The sequence below is a fragment of the Myotis brandtii genome, unplaced genomic scaffold, assembly GCF_000412655.1.
Source record: "Myotis brandtii unplaced genomic scaffold, ASM41265v1 scaffold406, whole genome shotgun sequence".
Classification (NCBI taxonomy): Eukaryota; Metazoa; Chordata; class Mammalia; order Chiroptera; family Vespertilionidae; genus Myotis; species Myotis brandtii.
In genome coordinates, this window is record NW_005365599.1 from 1834908 (window position 1) to 1854731 (window position 19824).

General features: G+C 43.1%; 1 protein-coding gene across 1 annotated transcript in view; it reads right to left on the minus strand.

The window, feature by feature from the left end:
* Positions 1 to 1150: 1150 nt before the first annotated feature.
* The window catches only part of LOC102257426 (chromosome unknown open reading frame, human C3orf52), a 31061-nt gene continuing 12387 nt past the window's right edge, over positions 1151 to 19824 (minus strand). Inside the window, exons 3-6 of the mRNA XM_014545408.1 lie at positions 17101 to 17228; positions 11927 to 11997; positions 7214 to 7395; positions 1151 to 2583 (exon numbers count right to left, since the gene is read on the minus strand). Coding sequence (XP_014400894.1) covers positions 2579 to 2583; positions 7214 to 7395; positions 11927 to 11997; positions 17101 to 17228 — 386 coding nt within the window. The 3' untranslated portion in view covers positions 1151 to 2578. The remainder of the gene's footprint in view (positions 2584 to 7213; positions 7396 to 11926; positions 11998 to 17100; positions 17229 to 19824) is intronic.

Genomic DNA, 19824 nt, shown 5'->3' on the forward strand with positions numbered 1-19824 from the left:
TTAGAGAGATAACTCCCATTTTTCTCAGCACTGGTCAGATTTTGAATGGGGCAAGGAGAGACTGTGCACCTGGCCCTAGTAAGACACAAACTTAAGTAAAGAAAGGCAAACCTCTTTATTCAAATCCCACCACTGCTTCAGGGTCAGTTTATGTCCTACTTCCCAGGCAAATATTTTTCCAATTATACTATACTGGATACTCTTTCCTCGGACCACCCACAGCTCTATATTTTATCTTTATTTAATTTTAACACCTGACTCCCCCCGCCCCCCCCCGCCCCCCGTTGTTTCTTGTTTCACCTATGCAGAGCCTGAATCCCTGTAAGACCAGAAGTTTCCTTCCTTATTATTGTCTTCTTCTACACTGGTGTCTTCTATGGTCTTCTGCAAAACTCATTATTAAAACATCTATAGGACTAAGTTACATTGTGAGGCAAAAAAGAATTGAACACGTGGATAGAATTTTTGTTGGAATAGTGGGGTGACAGGTTCCTCTGATCTGGCTGTATCCTTTCGGTCCATATCTAAAAGACTTGCACAAAAGGCCAGTCTCAAATTGTTCAATTATTTCACAGGTATTTGTTAAAACCTTATTATGCACCAGGCGTTATGCTCATCATTAAAATGTGTGATGCCCAATATCCACCTCTGATAGCAGAGTAGAGTATATGTAAGTGCCGTTTTTTCCAAACCCTTCAAATGCTTTCATCACAAAGTTCAGGTCTTTCCACACCACATGGGCTAAAGAGTGCACTCTATGGAAAATTCTATGACTCGTAAGTGGTCAAAACCCAGGACAAGGTATTTGCATCTTGGTGCTTTCCAAAGGAGAAGGGAAGATGAAAACCAACCCTGTCTTGATCCCAGATATGAACTAACCTTTCCTTCCAGTCCCAGGCCCTTCAGACACCTGGCCCTGCCAGAGAGGGCTCTGGGAGGAAGTGGAAGGGATCAAAGCACCCACCCTTCACTCATTGAAACAGAGAGGAGGACTCAGCCCACCCCAGTTCAATCTCACTCCCTCAGAAGGGGAAGCTGCCCTCAGGGAAATGAAAAGATCACTTCCAACACCATTTACTGCAAGAAAACACCAACCCAAATCATGGCCCTGGAGAGTCGCCACCAATGAAGCAAAGGGAAATAGGATAGCGCAGAGGGCAAAAATAATTTATTGTAAATATTTTTAAATCCTTTTCCATGAAAAGTCTTCATTATTCTCTAAAAAGTACAAACACATTAAAGCTTACACTTGACATATAAAAAATAAAGAGGAAGAAGGATAATTCACCTGTTTTGCTAGTTTGAGGAACTATCCTCAAAATGAGACAGCGTTACAATGAATGCAACTTCTAGTTCAATAATAAGGAAAGTTTTCACATTATCCAGAGTCCTGGGTCCTAAAGAGCTTAAGGCAAATCTACCTGAGACAAGACTCAGACACACCCCATACACAGCTGCCCCCATACTAACTTCTACCTAAGGTCAACCTAACTGAGATATTAGGCTAAAGAGCTCTCATTATAGGACCACAAACTCTTTCTCCTGGAAAATTCCCAGCAATTTCCCTAAGAAAACAAATAATTCTGATCCCTCATGACAGGCAAATGACCTAGCCAGTTACCAATATTCTCCCACCCTGTAAGTGAACTGTCATTAAGCTTATAACTGTTTCAGAGAGTGGTTCTTCCTGTTTCAAAACTCTTTCATCAGATCTATGATCAATGCCTGAAGACACTGAGTCCTACTGGAAGGCCATAACACTGGACCATGAAAAGCACTTGGGTAATAGTTCTAGCAGATGGTTAGGGTTCTTAATGATTCCCTGATGGAAGGTTGTGAAAATATACATGGATAAACTATCCAAAATGAGAGCAAAGTGTTCAAAACTCACAGGGAATTATGTCTTTAAGAGAGGTGTTCAGGAATAATAGGAACAATGAGGAGATGCAAAATAATTTTTAAATGTACATTTCCTTTCTGTAGCTATTGATAACACAGTGACATTGGATGATGTGCCTACAGCTGGTTTGCTAAGAAATGCAGCTACAGGTCATGAAGGTAGACACATAACCATGCTGCTCTGGGCTTAAATGCCCTCCCTATCCTCACAGGCTTGCTTAGAGGTAGATTAAATATAATGTTGAGCGGGAGGGGGATTTCAGTGAGCCACTGGCTCAATTCTCCCTCACCTGCTGTCGCCTCTCCAACAGCACAGGCTGGCGGGATCCTGCCCGAAAGTCTACCCCCAGCACTAAAGAGAAAGTGTCCACATGGCGGTGGGGACAGGTAGCGCTTCAAGAATAGCAGTGACTTCACACTGGAAGGTTCACCCTGCTACTCGGTCACCCCTGTCCCATCTGGCTTCCTGCCTCTACCACCAGTGGGACCAGGGCAGCTCTTGCTGTTTTGCTGGATGTCCTACTGTGCACAATCAGGAGAAAAAGGACCGTGCCTAGCCCTCTCATCATTTCAAATCCTTCCAGTTAATTCACAGTATCTTTTCTGTAAAAAAGAATGAGTTATCTTCATCCCACAGCTCAGGGAACACTGCTCCAAACACAGACCGGCCTCTACCACTTCACTCTGAAAAGAAAACACAAACAAAAGCCGCTTAAGAATTATGATTAATTTAAACACCCATAGTTTCATTTGACTTTATTTGGTTTGAATATATACTCGTATAAAATTGGAATATTGTAAATTCCTAACAGAAAATTTCTTCTTCAGTCAACACACACACAAACACAAACTCTGAATCCTTTCCAAAAGGCAAATACCACATTGTCCGCTCATTGGTTTGGGTATAATTCATGAAAAATAACATTTGATAAGGCCTTTTGGATACTGAGGACATTTTAACAATCAGTCCTTTTTCATGATCTCATTATAAAAATACCTCTAAATGTTCAGGGTTTTTTTTTAAAGGTGCACAATATGTCATGAGAAATCCAGATGAGGGAAATGGTGTGAGCTGGCCTGGCTAAGGGGGTGGTGCCCACGCAAGGACCTGGGACACTACATAGAGAGCCCTTCATGCTCTGCCACAGGGTTCTCACAGTTGATGTTGGGGGCTGGGTAGTTCTAGAGAGCACTGTAAGAAGAAGAATCCCTGACCTCACCACTAGATACTAGTATCCAACATACAATGTCAATAGTAACAACTAAAAATGTCTCCAGACAGCCCAGGCTGGTGTGGCTCAGTAGGTTGGGAGTTATCCCTGCACCCAAAGGTTGCTGATTGGATTCTCAGTCAGGGCACATGCCCAGATTGTGGGTTTGCTCCCCAGTAGGAAGTATGCAGGAGGCAGTCGATACTTAATGTTGTGCTCTCACATCGATGTTTCTCTCGCCCTCTCCCTTTGTTTTTCTCTAAAAATCAATAAACTATTCTTTAAAAAAATAAGATAAAAATGTCTCCAGCCATTGCCAAATATCCCTGGAGGGAGAGGGGGGTGCAGAATTGCCCTCAATGAGGATTAGTGTTCTTTGGCTAAACTCTTCCAGTTTTCTGGAGAATCTATGAACAGCCAAAATGGTTTCCCTTGGTGCCCCAGGGATAGAATTCACTCTGGCTTCTCTGCTAGGAACCAGATCATCAGTTTACACCCCAAAACCTGTAAACACAATTCACTGTCTTCGCTGCCTGGAGCCCGGTCCTCTCCGTTCTCACAGAAACCCGGGTTTGCCTCTATTGCCCTCAGTCTGCCAGCTGACTCCTTCACTTATGAGAAACCTGTGCAAAATAACTAACCCAGATCCAAAATAGATCCTGAAGTCCCAACAAAGCCACTGTTTTACATTTGCAAAACAGACTTCTACTCCTCAGACTGGGACCCCACCCATACAGAATGTGAACAAGCTCAAAGACAGAGGAGGGAAGGGTTGATCCATTAAAAAAACAAATGCCTTTACCATTGAGCGTATTATGCTTAAGTGAAATAAGTCAGACAAATACTTTATGGCCTTGCTTGTATGTGGAATCTAAATTTAAAAAAAAGAAAGAAAGAAAAAGAAACTCATAGCAAAAGAAAGCAGATTATCAGTTCGGTGGGAGATAATTTGGGTGAAAGTGGTTAAAAAGGACAAACTTCCTGTTATAAGTAAGTACTGGAGTGTATGTACAGCATGATGACGTAGTTCACACTGCTGTATGGTACATTTGAAAGTTCTAAGAGGGTAGATCCTAAAAGTTCTCACCACAAGGAAAAAAATTTCTCATTGTTAAAAAGAAAGCAACAGACTCAAAATGAAGTCACTTTTGCAAAGCCCCACCAAGACTTACTGCCTCAGAAAAAGGCTGAAAACGCATCAGCCTGGAATTTCCTGGTCAGCAAGAGTGAGGTCACCTACCTGATAAAACCCCCTGTCTTCCCAGCAAGGGAAGGTCACCTTGCCAGAAGTCCTTTCTTTTCATTTCCTTGCCCCGCCCTTTTTCTGCTTATAAAAACCTTCTATTTTTTACAATTGCTCTGAGCACCTCTCTGTTTACTAGATGGGCTGCTTCCAGATCCATGAATCATCCAATAAAGCCATTCAGATCTCTAAGTTTACTCAGTTGCATTCTTGTTCCTTAACAGTAACCATATGAGATGACAGACAGGTATAAACTGAACTTATTGTGGTAATCATTAGGAAATATGTGTCAAGTCAATTCTATCTCAAGTCAATTATAATAAAATTATATATCTCAATATTTTTTAAAATCCTTTTTGATTATTATAGTAAGGAAAGTTTTTATTTTTATAAGGGCATTACAATATGCCTGCAGCTAGGTCAAATAGTCATTGTATTTCCAAATCAGAAATACAATGAGAAAATGAGAAATACGCACAAAATACCCCAGGAACCCAAATTAGAGCCAAACTTAAAGTTCTGACTCTAAAGTACACACACATATGAACCCCAAAGGAACCACAGACTGGCCTCAGAGAGTCCTTGGAATCCCTGAAATTGTAAAATTTTGTGTAGGGGGAGGAGTTGTGTGCCTTTTATTCTGGAGAGAAGGTACTTGGTTGTCCTCATCCTCTAAGGCAGTGGTTCTCAACCTGTGGGTCGCGACCCCTTTGGCAGTCGAATGACCCTCGCACAGGGATCGCCTAAGACCATCCTGCATAGCAGATATTTACATTACGATTCATAACAGTAGCAAAATTACAGTTATGAAGTAGCAACGAAAATAATTTTATGTTGGGGGGTCACAACATGAGGAACTGTTTTAAAGGGCCAGAAGGTTGAGAACCACTGCTCTAAGGAGTATACGAACCCCACAATGTTAAGAATCTCTGCTCTTTGAAGAATTAGAACATTATCTTTATGAAAAACTAGCTGCCCAGCTCATCACAGGCATGGTGGTAACCCACCAAGCCCTCAGAGCATGTGAGCATGGGGAACTGGCCTAAGCACCCACAGGGTTCACTGGGTCCCTCCCAGGGGCCTAGCCTATCCCTGCCACAGCCATCTCTTCTCTTTCATTGGAGTTTACCTCTCACTTGCCCTGCCTGCCTTCTCTTGTCTTTTTCCTTCCTCACTTCCCAAATGGTCACTGTCTACCCACCCATTTGAGAGGGGCCTGATAGCCATAGTCCTGAAAATATTTAATGGCTGAAATGCTGCTCAGGCATGCTATGGGAAATGGATGTGGGGTCACAGGTTTCCCCAGAAGAAATGACTGAGAGAAAAAGTACAATCTCCTGGGGAGCAGCAACTGGCTGGCTCAGGTGGCATCCCTGGGGCCGGAGGCAGAGCCCGACTGGGAAATGTCTCTGAGGCTTTTTGGCTGAGCTGTCCTCTGGCCTCTAAAGCAACACCCCCTTTATCATACTCCCAACCACACAATCCTCTGAAGCCTTTCTCACAGTCCTCCCCCGTCCCTCACCTACATTTGGAAAGAGCTGGTAACCACAACAAGTGCAGAGAGGGCTCGGAAAATCAAGGCCAGTCACCACAGCAGGCGGCCACCGCATCTCATGCAGGGTAGATTTCCCCCTCTCACCTCTACACAGGAGGGGCCCCTCAGGTTTCTTTCTTTCTAAAATTCTTGTGGAGGGTGCATAACCCCTCCACTCCACACATGTATGCTGTCTGCCTGGCCCACAGACACACTTTATTTATCCAGATGCTCTGTGAGGAAACTATTCCTTTATGAGACTTTCCCAGGGAACTGAAATGTGGCCTCCTGATGCCGGGCTGCTGGCACCGTGCCTGGTGCTACACGTCTCCTTCTATTTGCCTTTTTCGTTCATTCCACTGGTATTTACGGCTAATGTGCAGAGAGTGTTTCTGACGGGGGGGGGTCCACGAGAAAATGAGACACCCAAGATGGTTGGCCTGTGGGGCTAAGGAGAGCTAGGGCATCTCTGGGGGAGGGCTCGGAAGGAAGTGAGGAGAGATGGGAGAGAAAGGCCAGAGCTTCAGTAGACACATGGAAGGACATGTCAACGCTGTGGCCATTCCACCTCCCCGCCTTCCTTCTGCCAAGTCTTGTCAGGAAAGTTCTCCTGATAAGCAGGGTATATTCTATGCTTATTAAACAACATGTCAGTTTCCCTGTTTTGTTCTTAGTTTTAAAAGTAGATGAGTAGATTTATTATACTTTTCTAAGGAAATAGGTCAATTTCCCTTTTTATACCTCTCTATTAATTTCTTAATGAACTCAGTGGCCTTCAACAGAAGAAGAGATAAGTTGCCAAGTGAGATAATACTTCAATGATTTAGCTATATTGTTTATTGCAAACTCTTTAACACTTACTTCTCTTATGAAACCATGGTGTTTCCATGAAGAGTATAGTCACACCTCAAAGATATTGTGCTTTGGGTTCCAGACCACCATAATAAAGAGAGAATCACAATAAAGCAAATAAAAATCTTTTTGCAAGTGAAGGGTCTTGCCTTCGATTTGTAAAGAAAAAAAAAAGCAACATCCATAAAGCACAATGAAATGAGCTATGCCTGTACTAATGACACTATGAAGTAGAGTATGGGGCTTAGCATGTGGGTGAACTACAACAAGGAAACTTTCAGCAATCCTCATCTTTATAGTTTAATTACTTTTTCCATGATTTTCCCCAAACTGCTCAGTCTGGAGGACAGGGACTGTGTAACCTCCACAGAACATGGAACATCACCTGCACAGAAATCAACCGGAACCCTCTGTCCCCAGTCTGGTTCACTTGTTTACCATCCCAACTCTGACTTTTTGACATGCTCAACTTACCATAGAGCAACAGGGACTCCGGATCAAGCCCCAGAGTCTCACAGCCAGACAGGTTCTGATCATGGAAATCCTGTAGCAAAATGCCCAGCACCAACTCCTCACTCATCATATACTTCATAAAACTGTCATCTTCCGATGGAACCCCAAACTGCAGGTGGTAGGTTATTGTGGCATTTTCCTCTCTAAAAGGCAAATTAAACAGAGAAAGTCAAATGAAACAGAATCGCACTGCAAGTCTGGAAACTAGTGTTAGCAATAACATTTCTTTTTTTTAGTTCCTCGTGTTCTTCCAAGTACAAAATAGCAAAGGGTGTGCTGCCCTGAAAGAATCCTCTTCCACGGGTCCAGCACATAATATTCCGGTGACCCTCACCGCCTCCTCCCCCTTAGAACACAGCCCCTGGGAGTCCACTGAGAGAAGACACTGAAGGGAGAGATGGGACCCAGCGATTGTCAAGGAAGAGCCCAGGGCCCACTGTCTGCCCCAGCTCCAGCCTTTGACCCCCCAGGCAGGCCAGGAAAGCCCTGTTCTCCTCCTGTGTTCCCTTCTGCATGTGCTCACACAACACCCCTTTCCCTGACCAACAAGTGTAGGTTAGTCAGAGCAAATTGCTTTAGCCAGTTCATTAGTGTTTAAGGTAGGGCCCAAAGCTCCCTGCCTTCAGGGGTGCAGAACTCCTGGTCTTCCACCGCTCGCCCCGTGTACCAGCAGCAAATCATACCTCCCTGCTTTGTCCCCAAACTAAGAAACTTGTTCTGTCTCATTTCCACTCCCGAGGCTGCCAGCAATGCGCTCTCAAGAAGGGGACCTAAGGAATTTTTCCCATTATCAAAATAAAAAAAATCATAGGGCTATTCTCAGTTAATGAGTAGATGATACTATCTGTTAAATGCTACATCAACATTTAAGTTTTCCACAATTATCCTATTACTTTCAAGATGACCCAGATTAAGAGCAAGAAATAAAATAATTAAGAGGTAGCCACTAGCCCTAGGGCGTTTTGTAAATAAGCCAGTCCCAATAGTAAACGCTGTCCTTATTAAGGACAAGCAAAGAGCTCCCTCTTGTGGCCAGAGGTCACCTTAACATTAACGTGGCTGACAAGTTTATACAAAGACAGCCAAGAAATGTGCCAAACCCTGTGGTTTAGATGAATGACAGTCAGACCCTGGGGAAACAGTTTCAAGGACGCCACTACAGGCAGGCTGAAAACTGCTTTCAAACTCTAAGCCAGCAACTCTAGTGTACCGGTGCTCCCTGTGTTTTACCTTCTAATTATCGCTAAGGATGGTCACAGCTTGACTCACAGCCACCTTATGCTCCCATGGGCAAAGTGTTGGCTTATGGAAAGGACTAGAGGCTGACTTTCATAAGGCCAGACCAGATGCTGAATGAGAGGTTTGCTCTGTCTAACGCAGCCTGGCCAGCCCATTGTCATTCTACCAAGTGAGTCTTGGGGTGAATGTACTCAAGGCTGAATTCTGAGGAGAGAAGAGGGATTTTCAGGGAAGCAGAGAACTCTGTGGGCTTTGCCTCATCTGCCCACCACCTGAGTGGGTCCAGCAGCGGATGAACCAATGGGCATTTCCCAGGTTTTCATTGAGCGGGGCTGGGACTGAGGTCAGGATTTGTGTCTACACAAATGTCCGCAGGCCTGTGGCTGTCTCCTGCTCACAGGCAGCAACTGCGGCTTTGGGGGCAATGGCTTTTGTTCCTCAGTTGAAACTCTGCCTAGATTTTAAAAAATGTTCCCAGACAAAGTTCTTTATCTAAAATACTAAAACCCTTGGGTTTTTCTTTCCAATAACTTTTAAAAGCAGATTCTGTAACAGTAAGTGTTCAGACTTTGAGTCATGTTTCACTCCTTTTTCTGATGAGTTTTTCCCAGTGTCAACCCCAAGCCATTATACAATCCCACGTCCTCTAAGCCATAATAGGAGACTGGATTCTTGGAAAAGCCCTTCAGTCTAGGTGGCTCTCAACTTTGGCTCAGTCTTTGAGTTGCAAATTGGGGCAAGTGCACGGAGGAAAGCATGTTGGGTCTAATTATGCATTTCTCCATTTTCTATTGGTGTTTTAATACCAAAGGCTTATGATTAAAATGAGCAATGTCAAAGAAGTCACCTTACTTGGCCATAAAAATGATGAGATCTTATTTGTGACAGCATGAATGGACCTAGGGCCGTGGTGCAAACTGCAGCTCGCAAGCCACATGCGGCTTTTGGCCCCTTGAGTGTGGCTCTTCCTGAGCCTTAGGAGTACCCTAATTAAGTTAATAACAATGTACCTACCTATATAGTTTAAGTTTAAAAACTTTGGCTCTCAAAAGAAATTTCAATCGTTGTACTGTTGATATTTGGCTCTGTTGACTAATGAGTTTGCCGACCACTGACCTAGGGCATTATGCTAAGTGAAATAAGTAAGTCAGAGAAAGACAAATACTATATTATTTCACTTGTATGTGGAATCTAAAGAACAAAGTAAACAAGCAATATTGAAATAGATTCATATATACAGAGAATAGACTGATGGTTGTCAGATGGGAGGAGGGTTTGGGGACTGGGTGAAAAAGGTGAAGGGATTGAGAAGTAAAGATTGGTAGTTACAAAATAGTCATGGGATGTAAAGTACAACATAGGGTTATACAGTTGAAAAGAGTTTTTAGGGGTAAAATAGGCAGGTTTAGGTAGTTTTAGGAATTAGGAGGTCCATGGGGGAGGAAGGCATAGTTGGTCAGGGGCTTGGAACTGCCAAAAGGCATTCATTCACAGAGGAACAAAAGGTGCCACAGAACAAGGGGAAAGGAAGACATCCATTCAAAGAAGACAGGGACAAGCCACAGGATATGGGGAGAAAGAGGAAACAAACTTTCACAGAGAATAGAGAAATGCTGACAAATGGGAGAAAGAGGAAAACAGATTTTCACAGGAGATAGAATTCTACCACTGAAGGGGGAGAAAGAGAAGGGGACACCATGAGGGGTTTGAGTTTTAAAGCTGATATTTTACCAATAAGAAGGAAGCATCAAGAGACAAAGAACTTCAGCCTTTATAAACCTTAGGGAAAAGGATCCTAGTGGGCTACTCCCTTTGGGACCCCTCCGCATGTGGGAGTCTGTACCTGTTTCCAATAAATTTCCACCTTTTCATCTACTACCTTTTGACCATGGCTTCATTCTTCAAATCCAACCTGGACAAGAATCCAGGAAAGAAACCACCCTTGCATCCTGCTCAGAAAAATAACACTCGATTCATAGTCAATAATATTGTAATAACTATATATAGCAGCGGTTCTCAACCTGTGGGTCGAGACCCCTTTGGAGGTTGAATGACCCTTTCACAGGGGTTGCCTGAGACCATCCTGCATATCAGATATTTACATTATGATTCATAACAGTAGCAACATTACAGTTATGAAGTAGCAACAAAAATAATTTTATGGTTGGGTCACAACATGAGGCACTGTATTTAAAGGGCCAGAAGGTTGAGAACTACTGATATATGGTGTCAGATGGGTACTGAAAATATCAGGGGAAGCATTTTGTAAAGTATATGATTGTCTACCTACTACGCTGTACATCTGAAACTAATCTATAATTAAAAAAAGTGTAATATACTAATTAGACCAGATGAAGCTGGGGCTGCAAGGGCCCAGGCAGCCACGGCAGCTGCGAGTGCTGAGCCCCTTGCATGAATTTCGTGCACTGGGCCTCTAGTACAAAATAATATTGAATATAAACTGTAATTGAGAAATAAAGTTTAAAAGAAAACAAAAGTCATCATAAGGTCACATGTACATAGGAAATCTATAAAGAAGGAGAAATAGTGTTGCCAAGGCAACCTGCCACTGTATGCGTTTTCAGACATCAGATCCATTTTCGTTTGTCCCCATTGTGCTACCACCTGCTTTACATACTTCCCCTCCCAGGTCTATTCATATTATGGCTTTGGAAATATACGATTAGAGAGGGGGCCCCAGTGGAATATTGCCTTTGATGATCACATTCCAGGGATATCTTAGGAATAGTAGATAATAAAGCTTAGTCAGGTAAATTTTATCCTACAATACAAAAAGATAATCAAATGACTTCTCTATATACATATGCCTTTTACTTTCCCTGTAGTATACCCTATATAATAAAAGGCTAATATGCAATTGACCAAACAGAATAACCAGTCGCTATGACGCACACTGACCACCAGGGGGCAGACACTCAATGGCAGTGGCGGGAGCCTCCGCAGCAGTGCTAAGGATGTCCGACTGCTCCCGGACTGCGACAGGGTGCAGGCTGGGCTGAGGGACCCCTGTGAGTGCATGAATTTTCATTGGGCCTCTAGTGTCTTTATATTTTTAATATTACACAAGGAACACGGACTCCTATATTACTTGTGTTCCTCAAAATCACAAGTCAAACATGGCTTCTATCTTTTCCATCACATCACTATCTGAGATCTATTTCTACCCTTAGCTCATTTACGCATTCTCTGTTAAACAGGAATGGTGTGCCTGGGACTGGCTTTTCCTCTCTTCTGTGTGACCTTGTTAAGTTATCTAATTAATCTGGGCTTCACTTTTCTCCTTTGTAAAATCAGGGAGTTGAGCCCAGCACTGACAAACTACAATTCTATTGTTGGTTCCCTTTGTGCTTTGAGACTTGGGAGGTCCTTCTAGGTAAATGGAGGTGTTGCTTTCCAGTTTCTCCATATTCTTACCTGAAGTCCATTATTTCCACTGAAGTAAAATAACGATTCAGAGATGGGGATGAGCTGTACACATCTGTGAGCTGAAACAAACAGGAACAAGTAAAATAACCACACACATAATTAATGGATCTTATTGCATATCACCTGACAAAGCAAAAGTACTCCTAGACAAAGGGGATTCAACACTAGCTAGAAACTAACTTATCCAGAGACTCTGGATCAAGAAGCAGACAGAGGAGGGCCTAGCACCAACCAAAAATCAAGTTCACACTCATGTAAAAGAATCTCATTTGATAAGGATCATGTGACCAGGCTGGGATTTTCAACATCTCTTATGTATTGCACTGACACTTTGTGGCCTTAATGAAGAGAGGGGTCTGCAGCCTGTGTCCACCCAGACCCCAAGGAACTCGGGCAGGACAGAACAGGGCAGTGGCTGGGAAGACGGCAGAACAGGCCACTCAGGGGCTGGCCCATCACTGGACAAGGGCTTTCCCTCCTTTCTTGAGAGCTTCATTGTAAGAAAAAACAGCCATGCTAAGCCACAGGTAAGGCACTTTTCCTGGAAAATGGGACCAAGTGGGGCTGGTGTATACTTGCAAAGATAATGAAGTTCTTATTTTATGCATGAAATATTGCCATCCCAAAAAAATGACACCTATGTTCCCACTACCCATGTTTCTTTGCTTCACTTTTACCACATCTAGTTCACCCTTTCACCCTAAGAGACAGAACAAACAAAGCTACTCTTCTTACACACAATTCCTCTCTCACCTAGTGTTAGCCATTGTCCTAAAGAGGGTATGACTCCTTCTCATGCATGTTTTTTATAAATGTAATACATCCTGGTGCAATCAGCGCTACATAATTTAATTTGTGTTTTATTAAAATAAAATATGCACCATAGTCTACACAATCTTCTATGACTTCGTTTTTCTTTTCACTCGAAATTATGTTTGGGATTCACCCATAATGGTACATCTAGAATATGAAGGCCTTTCACTCTAAGTCCTAACTCCTGCATAGATTTCACTAAATGGTTGGACCAACTTTCCCATTTATGTACAAACTATACTGAAGTTATCACCCTTGAATATCTCTGTGCCTCTTTTCTCTTGTGTGTAAGAGTTTCTTACACATATGAGAAGAAATGCCAAGAAATGGACTTGGTGGGTCCATGATTAGGCACATCGCCAAAGGAACTAAATCTTGCCAAATTGCTCTTCATCTTACTCTTCTCCCAGGAAGGTAGAAATGATCCATTTCCCACAGCCCTGCTGGTACTTAGTGTTACCATATTTTTAGATTTTTTGCCAGTTTGAAGATTATAACATTGTACTTTACATTGTTTTAATTTGCCGTAAGCAAATTTTATCCATTGCTTTTGTGCATCTAGGCATCTTGGTTAACATACCTTTGAAATGCCAGAAGTATTCCTCTTTTTCAGATCCACAAGGGAGCATATAATCTTGTTAACTATTCTGTAATTCAATCACAGAGATTTCCCTGCCTTGCTTTCTCACACCTTCAAGTAATCTTCCTTATGTTCCCTCCTTAATTCTCATGGTATAAAAGAAACCACAAAACAGTCATTCTTGAGAGCATTTGAGATTTTGTGTCTTGCCCTGATGTCAGTTTGCTCAAATAAACTCACATAAAAATTCTCTACAGATTTGAACATTCTCATGTTGACACCTTCCTTCCAACCTTCTCTATTCCCTCCCTCCCTCCCTCCCTCCCTCCCTTTGTTAATCCTAAAGACCTAGCACAGTGTTTTGTACATAGTAGGCTTTCAGAAAAAATTCAAGTTAAAATTTTAAGAGATGGAGTGGTACACTAGATCACTTTTAGTGTCCACTGGAAGGTTCTTTTAGGTGGCATAGTCCCCTGTTATAATTAGGACATATTTATATATTTGGGAGCTGTTAACCACACTATCTACTTTAGGCCAAAAACCCCCCAGAAAAGGGGGGGGGCGCTCCTCACCCCTTGTTCTGGTGCCTCCCATACTTGGCCTATGAGGCTGGGTGCAGACTGAGCTAGGAGCCTAGTCAGCTGATTATCAGAGTCAGGCTTAGTGGCTAAATAGAAAACAGCTTCCAGAATAAGAGAAATACCCTCTCCTAGGTTATCATAGGTGCCATGCTAACTCCCGAATCCAGCACATGCACATAGCTAATGGGCTGACTTTAGCAGAGAAATGGCCCCAACCCTAAGACAGCACTCAGGTGGTGAGATATGAGAGGGGCTAGGAAAGCTGTGTTCACAAACCAAGACAACAAAGCAAAAGAGAGGACACAGCATTCCAATATACACTCCCACTTACCTTCCTTCTCCAGAAACGTTTGGAAGCTGGCCTAATGGGAGAAAGGGAGATTCTCGACCTGACAATAAAAGTGATATCTCCAAGTTCCTCATTTTTAATCCTGAACATATTTGATTGGGAAGCCGTATTGGGGGGAGGGGGAGACAGGAATCTTTTCACTTCACTGCACCTTTTATCATCTGCAAGTCAGATAATTTTAAAAAAATATTTTACGAGGTTCTTTCTATGCATCTCATATGCACCTGTGGGTATACAGGGAGAACTCAGTGATTCTCATTGATTAGAGAAGAAACCGTCTCAGAGGCCTGTGACCTTGGCCCAGAAAGCACCCTCAGTTCCTTTGCCACTACACAGTGATCTGCTGAAAACACCCATAGAGTGAGAGATATGGGTCTCAGGTGAATGATTAACATCCATTTCCCTTTGACATAGAGAGTGCAGCCTGTAATAGGTGACATGTGTGGTTGCTGATTCATTTCATTTTTGCTCATCAAATGCAAACCCTCAATTTAAAAAGGAACCACGAGGAAAGCAGCAAAAGGCTCTTCAGTCTGCAGCTTGCTCCGGAAGCAGTTGGCAGGACGGGAGGAAAAGGGCACTGCAGAGGAGATATAAGCAAGGAAAAGAAGGAGGAAGGGTAACCCAGGATAATCTTCCCAGAGCACAAACTCCTGTGATCAAAGGAGCAATCGAGTTATCCCCTGGGGACTCAGAGCTGACTCAGGGGTGACTGAGCTGGAAGCGCCTCCTTTAGGAGCTGTGGTCGGAGCCAAATGAAGAGGACTCGCCGCGTTCAACCTACTGCTGCAAAGAAGAGTGTAAGGGACAGCAGGCTGGCCTTGCTTGGATTTTCCTATCAAAACTTTTGGGTCAGGCTGTGAACCACCCTGTCTTTGACAGGATGACCAGGATTGCCCCAACCAACCCTCCTGGTCTGGCTGCAGAGCACCTGTATTTCACAGAGGGCTCATTCTCCTCAACTTCCCACTCCATAAATCATGCCACAGTCACCCATAAGGCCACATTCACAGTCTCCCTCACTCTGATTCTGAGGCCTTATTGAATCAGAAGACCTCTTAAATCTCACTTAAATCTTCTTTCTTCCCCCTGACATCACCTAGTTCAAGGCTCCCTGTTTCATCTGGCCTACCGCAATGCTTCTCACTATACTCCACTGCAGTGTTTTTTCACCATTACACAGAAAGGTGAAAATGAAAGTTACCCTGTCAACCTGTAGATTAAAATCTTTTAGTGCTTTACCCAAGAGTAGGAAAACCGCCCTTCCTGGTAAGCTTCACCTCTGCAAGTCCTCACCACAGCATGTGGAGGCCATAGTACACTGCTGTGCAGACCCTCATCCCAAGAATCTCCTCCTTCGGGAGGCCTTCCAAGTCTCTACATCCACCTCAGTAGTCTAGATGCCCTCCCCTCTCCTCACTTTATGGTCGTAAAACATCCTATATGCATCTTAACAATAGAATATATCACACCGTTTTGTACTATCTATTTAGTTGCTTCCTCTACTTGGGCTGCGAGCCCCCACTAACAGCACACAGGTTGTGGCCCTGGCACTTGGCATATGGTCTAGCACATCACAGACCCTCAATGATGCTACAATCAAATCAAATGTAAGAGCAGAGTGAAGAAACAACGCTTTATCCTCCCTCCAGCTGGAGGCCAAGGCTCTTCCTTCTGGTTTTGCACGACAGAAAGTCCATTTACAAGTGTCTGTTTCTACCAAAATTCAGACCAAAAATATCCAAGCTTGAAGCTACTTACTCTGTGGCTCTATGTCTACTCTTGTAGCAGAATCCACATTCTAATTGTCTGAACTCAATAAACAATGCATAAAGTCCCATTACCCTTTTCGTGAGCAGGTGAGGCAATTCCTTTTCAGTAACACACTCCTCTGGAATCTTTAGCATGACCAAGAATGTTTTATTTGATGATAACTCAAGTATTTCATTTTCATCTTCATCGATGTAAGTTACTAAAAAGAGTGGACAGGGCCACATTCACAGTCTCCCTCACTCCCACACCCAACCCGCCATTAAGCCTTATTGAATGAGAAGACCTCTTAAATCTCACTTAAATCTTCTTTCTTCCCCCTGACATCACCTAGTTCAAGGCTCCCTGTTTCATCTGGCCTACCGCAATGCTTCCCACTATACTCCACTGCAGTGTTTTTTCACCATTACACAGAAAGGTGAAAATGAAAGTTACCCTGTCAACCTGCAGATTAAAATCTTTTAGTGCTTTACCCAAGAGTAGGAAAACCGCCCTTCCTGTTAAGCTTCACCTCTGCAAGTCCTCACCACAGCATGTGGAGGCCATAGTACACTGCTGTGCAGACCCTCATCCCAAGAATCTCCTCCTTCGGGAGGCCTTCCAAGTCTCCATCTCCACCTCAGTAGTCTAGATGCCACCCCCAACTTTGTGGTCGTAAAACATCCTATATGCATCTTAACAATAGAATATATCACACCGTTTTGTACTATCTATTTAGTTGCTTCCTCTACTTGGGCTGCGAGCCCCCACTAACAGCACACAGGTTGTGGCCCTGGCACTTGGCATATGGTCTAGCACATCACAGACCCTCAATGATGCTACAATCAAATCAAATGTAAGAGCAGAGTGAAGAAACAACGCTTTATCCTCCCTCCAGCTGGAGGCCAAGGCTCTTCCTTCTGGTTTTGCACGACAGAAAGTCCATTTACAAGTGTCTGTTTCTACCAAAATTCAGACCAAAAATATCCAAGCTTGAAGCTACTTACTCTGTGGCTCTATGTCTACTCTTGTAGCAGAATCCACATTCTAATTGTCTGAACTCAATAAACAATGCATAAAGTCCCATTACCCTTTTCGTGAGCAGGTGAGGCAATTCCTTTTCAGTAACACACTCCTCTGGAATCTTTAGCATGACCAAGAATGTTTTATTTGATGATAACTCAAGTATTTCATTTTCATCTTCATCGATGTAAGTTACTAAAAAGAGTGGAAGATGGAAATAAAAGGTAAAAAACACATATGCATAAAGTAATAAACTTATTCATTGGCTGCTACACTTTCAAGACAAACAAAACAAAACAATGAGCACTCATCAAGGACAAAGCCTGGCAAGAGTAAGCAAGTATGAACAGAAATGCTTTCCCCTCTTGGTAAAACCGAATAAAGACAGGGTCTTCCCTCCATCATGATAAACATGTCATTTGTTTGTTTTATGCCATAGGGGTCTCAGCTTCCATTGAATACAGACTGAGGGAAGGGCCAAAGGGCCAGCGGGATGGAGTGGGAAGAACGTGAATTTTTTTGTTAAACTGAACCTGCAGCTTAGCTATGTACACAGGTGTCAAGGCAGATGGCCGGGGGACAGTCAGGACAGGGGGACGAAGAATGAGTGATGGGGACAGGGAGTGGCCAGGAATCATCATGCACCAGAACAGAGGGGGACTCGAATATGAGCGTGTGAGCCCATGTCTTGAAATCTCCCAGGGAGACATGGGCATGAAGTCATCACTCATGAATACGTCTCACAGGATAGGAATGTTGACACACTCTGTTTGCAGAAGGAAAACCAAACTGCACTCAGAGCCCCGGGGTGTACAGGACAATGAGTTCTGTGTGGCTGCTTGTGCTCTAATGACTGAGCTAACTGATTTTTATGCAGTCAGAGCTTAAGGAAAAACACACAAAGTGAGGAGCCAGGAGCTAGAAGTAGGACTCACGGTACTAATTATGCTCCTAATTCTGCCTCAGCCTCACCATCTGAGCCCACGCACAGACCACCTCTCTGACCCTGAGAAAGGTGTAGGTGGGTGGAACTTGCCATAGACTTTTTTCTCAATTTCCAAGCTTTAAAAATAACATAATCAGCCTCTGTAACTGGATTTTGGAAAGACCCCAGTGGAACCAATTCAGTGTTTCTGATGGAAGGGTGGGTGAAAAGAAGGAAGAATTCTGGGACTTACTCCCTGAGACCGTCTGGTAAGGTGAGACATGAGGAGCAAGGGAATGTGCAGAGAAGAGCTGACAGAGCAGCTGAGACTGCCAGCTTAAAAAGGCCCAGCTACTCAAGTCTGGTGTGCTGGCCTCTGGGAACTTAGGTTTCGGAAAAGTTCCCACCATTCCCTGATAAGTGTGGCTCACTGTGCCTCAACTCTTTGTACAAACAACGCGGCTTACCATGAATATCTTTCCTTTGGAGAGTCTGGAATGTTAATAGGCCCAGACAGAGGCTGCCTATGTGACCAACCCCAATAAAACCCTGGGCACTGAGTCTCAAATGCACTTCTCTAGTGGAAAGATTTCACAGCTTGTTGACACAACTCACTGTTAGAAGAATGAAGTGTGTCCTATGGGACTGCACCAGGAGAGGACTCTTGGACACTTGTTTCTCCTGCATTTTACTTTATATCCTTTTGCTGTAATAAATCATAGTCATCTCCACAACTACTTGCTGAGTCTGTGAGTCCTCCCAGCACTCACTGAATCTAGTGGTAGATCTTGGGGACCCCAAACACAGGAAATCACCCATGCATCTTTATTTGTTGTAAGTCACTCATTACATTATTTTGTCTGACAATAGCAGAAAACTTGCAATGTACAGGAATCTGTAGCAAAGCAAGATTTTGATAAATTCTGTAATAAAAAGGGGTTTTCCCCATATTTTATATTATATGTTGGGATCTTAGTGAAAAGGTCATTTATATCCTGCTTATGTTGTTTGCTACTGTCATTGGTTATTTGTCTTCATTCTTTTGTTGTTGTTGCTGTTAACACATCGAAAGCCATTCCCCATGTGTTTGAAATTCCTTGCAAAGATTATTTTAATAGCTGCATAATGTTCATAACTGGCTTGCTCATTTTCTTACATCTTTTAGTGTTTTCAGATTTCTACCGCTATAAATAATGCTGCAGTGGATATCTTTGAGCTCTACACCCACCGTGCACATTTCCAAAGTAGGTATCAGTGCCTGGGAAAGGAAAAGGGGCTGCCAGGGGGTGGATACAGAATTCACATAACTGCTAAACTCAAGGGCCCTAAGAAGAGATGCCATCTGAAAAGACATCTCCAATAATAATAGTTCTAATGACATATATTTAACTTGTATCATCGAATAATGAATCTGTCCCAAGACCTGGCTAAATAGATGTTTGTTAAAATAACAACAATAGCAATGGTTTTACCCAGTCAGCAAAGCTTGTACGTTATTAATGAGACTTCATCTGGGCAGCACTTTCCATAAAGAGAAAACTATGTGGGTATTGTTTTTTTTTTTAAAAAAAAGCTTAAAACATATAAAGTACAATTGCAGGTACACAAAACCAGCTCTTTGGTTGGAATATTAGAAATAAGGCAGCAGAGAGGTGTCTGCAGGAGGTAATGGAGCTTGTTAAATGTCTCCCAGGAAGGATGTGGAAGTAAATCGCGTGATGATGGATCAGATGAAAGGGAATCAAGAAAGAATGGAGGCAGAGAGGCCAGTAGTTTGGGAAAGAGAGATTTTGATGGACAGCAATGGGAAGTGCAAGGAAGGGAGGAAAAAAAAGGAAGGAAGGAAGGAAGGAAGGAAGGAAGGAA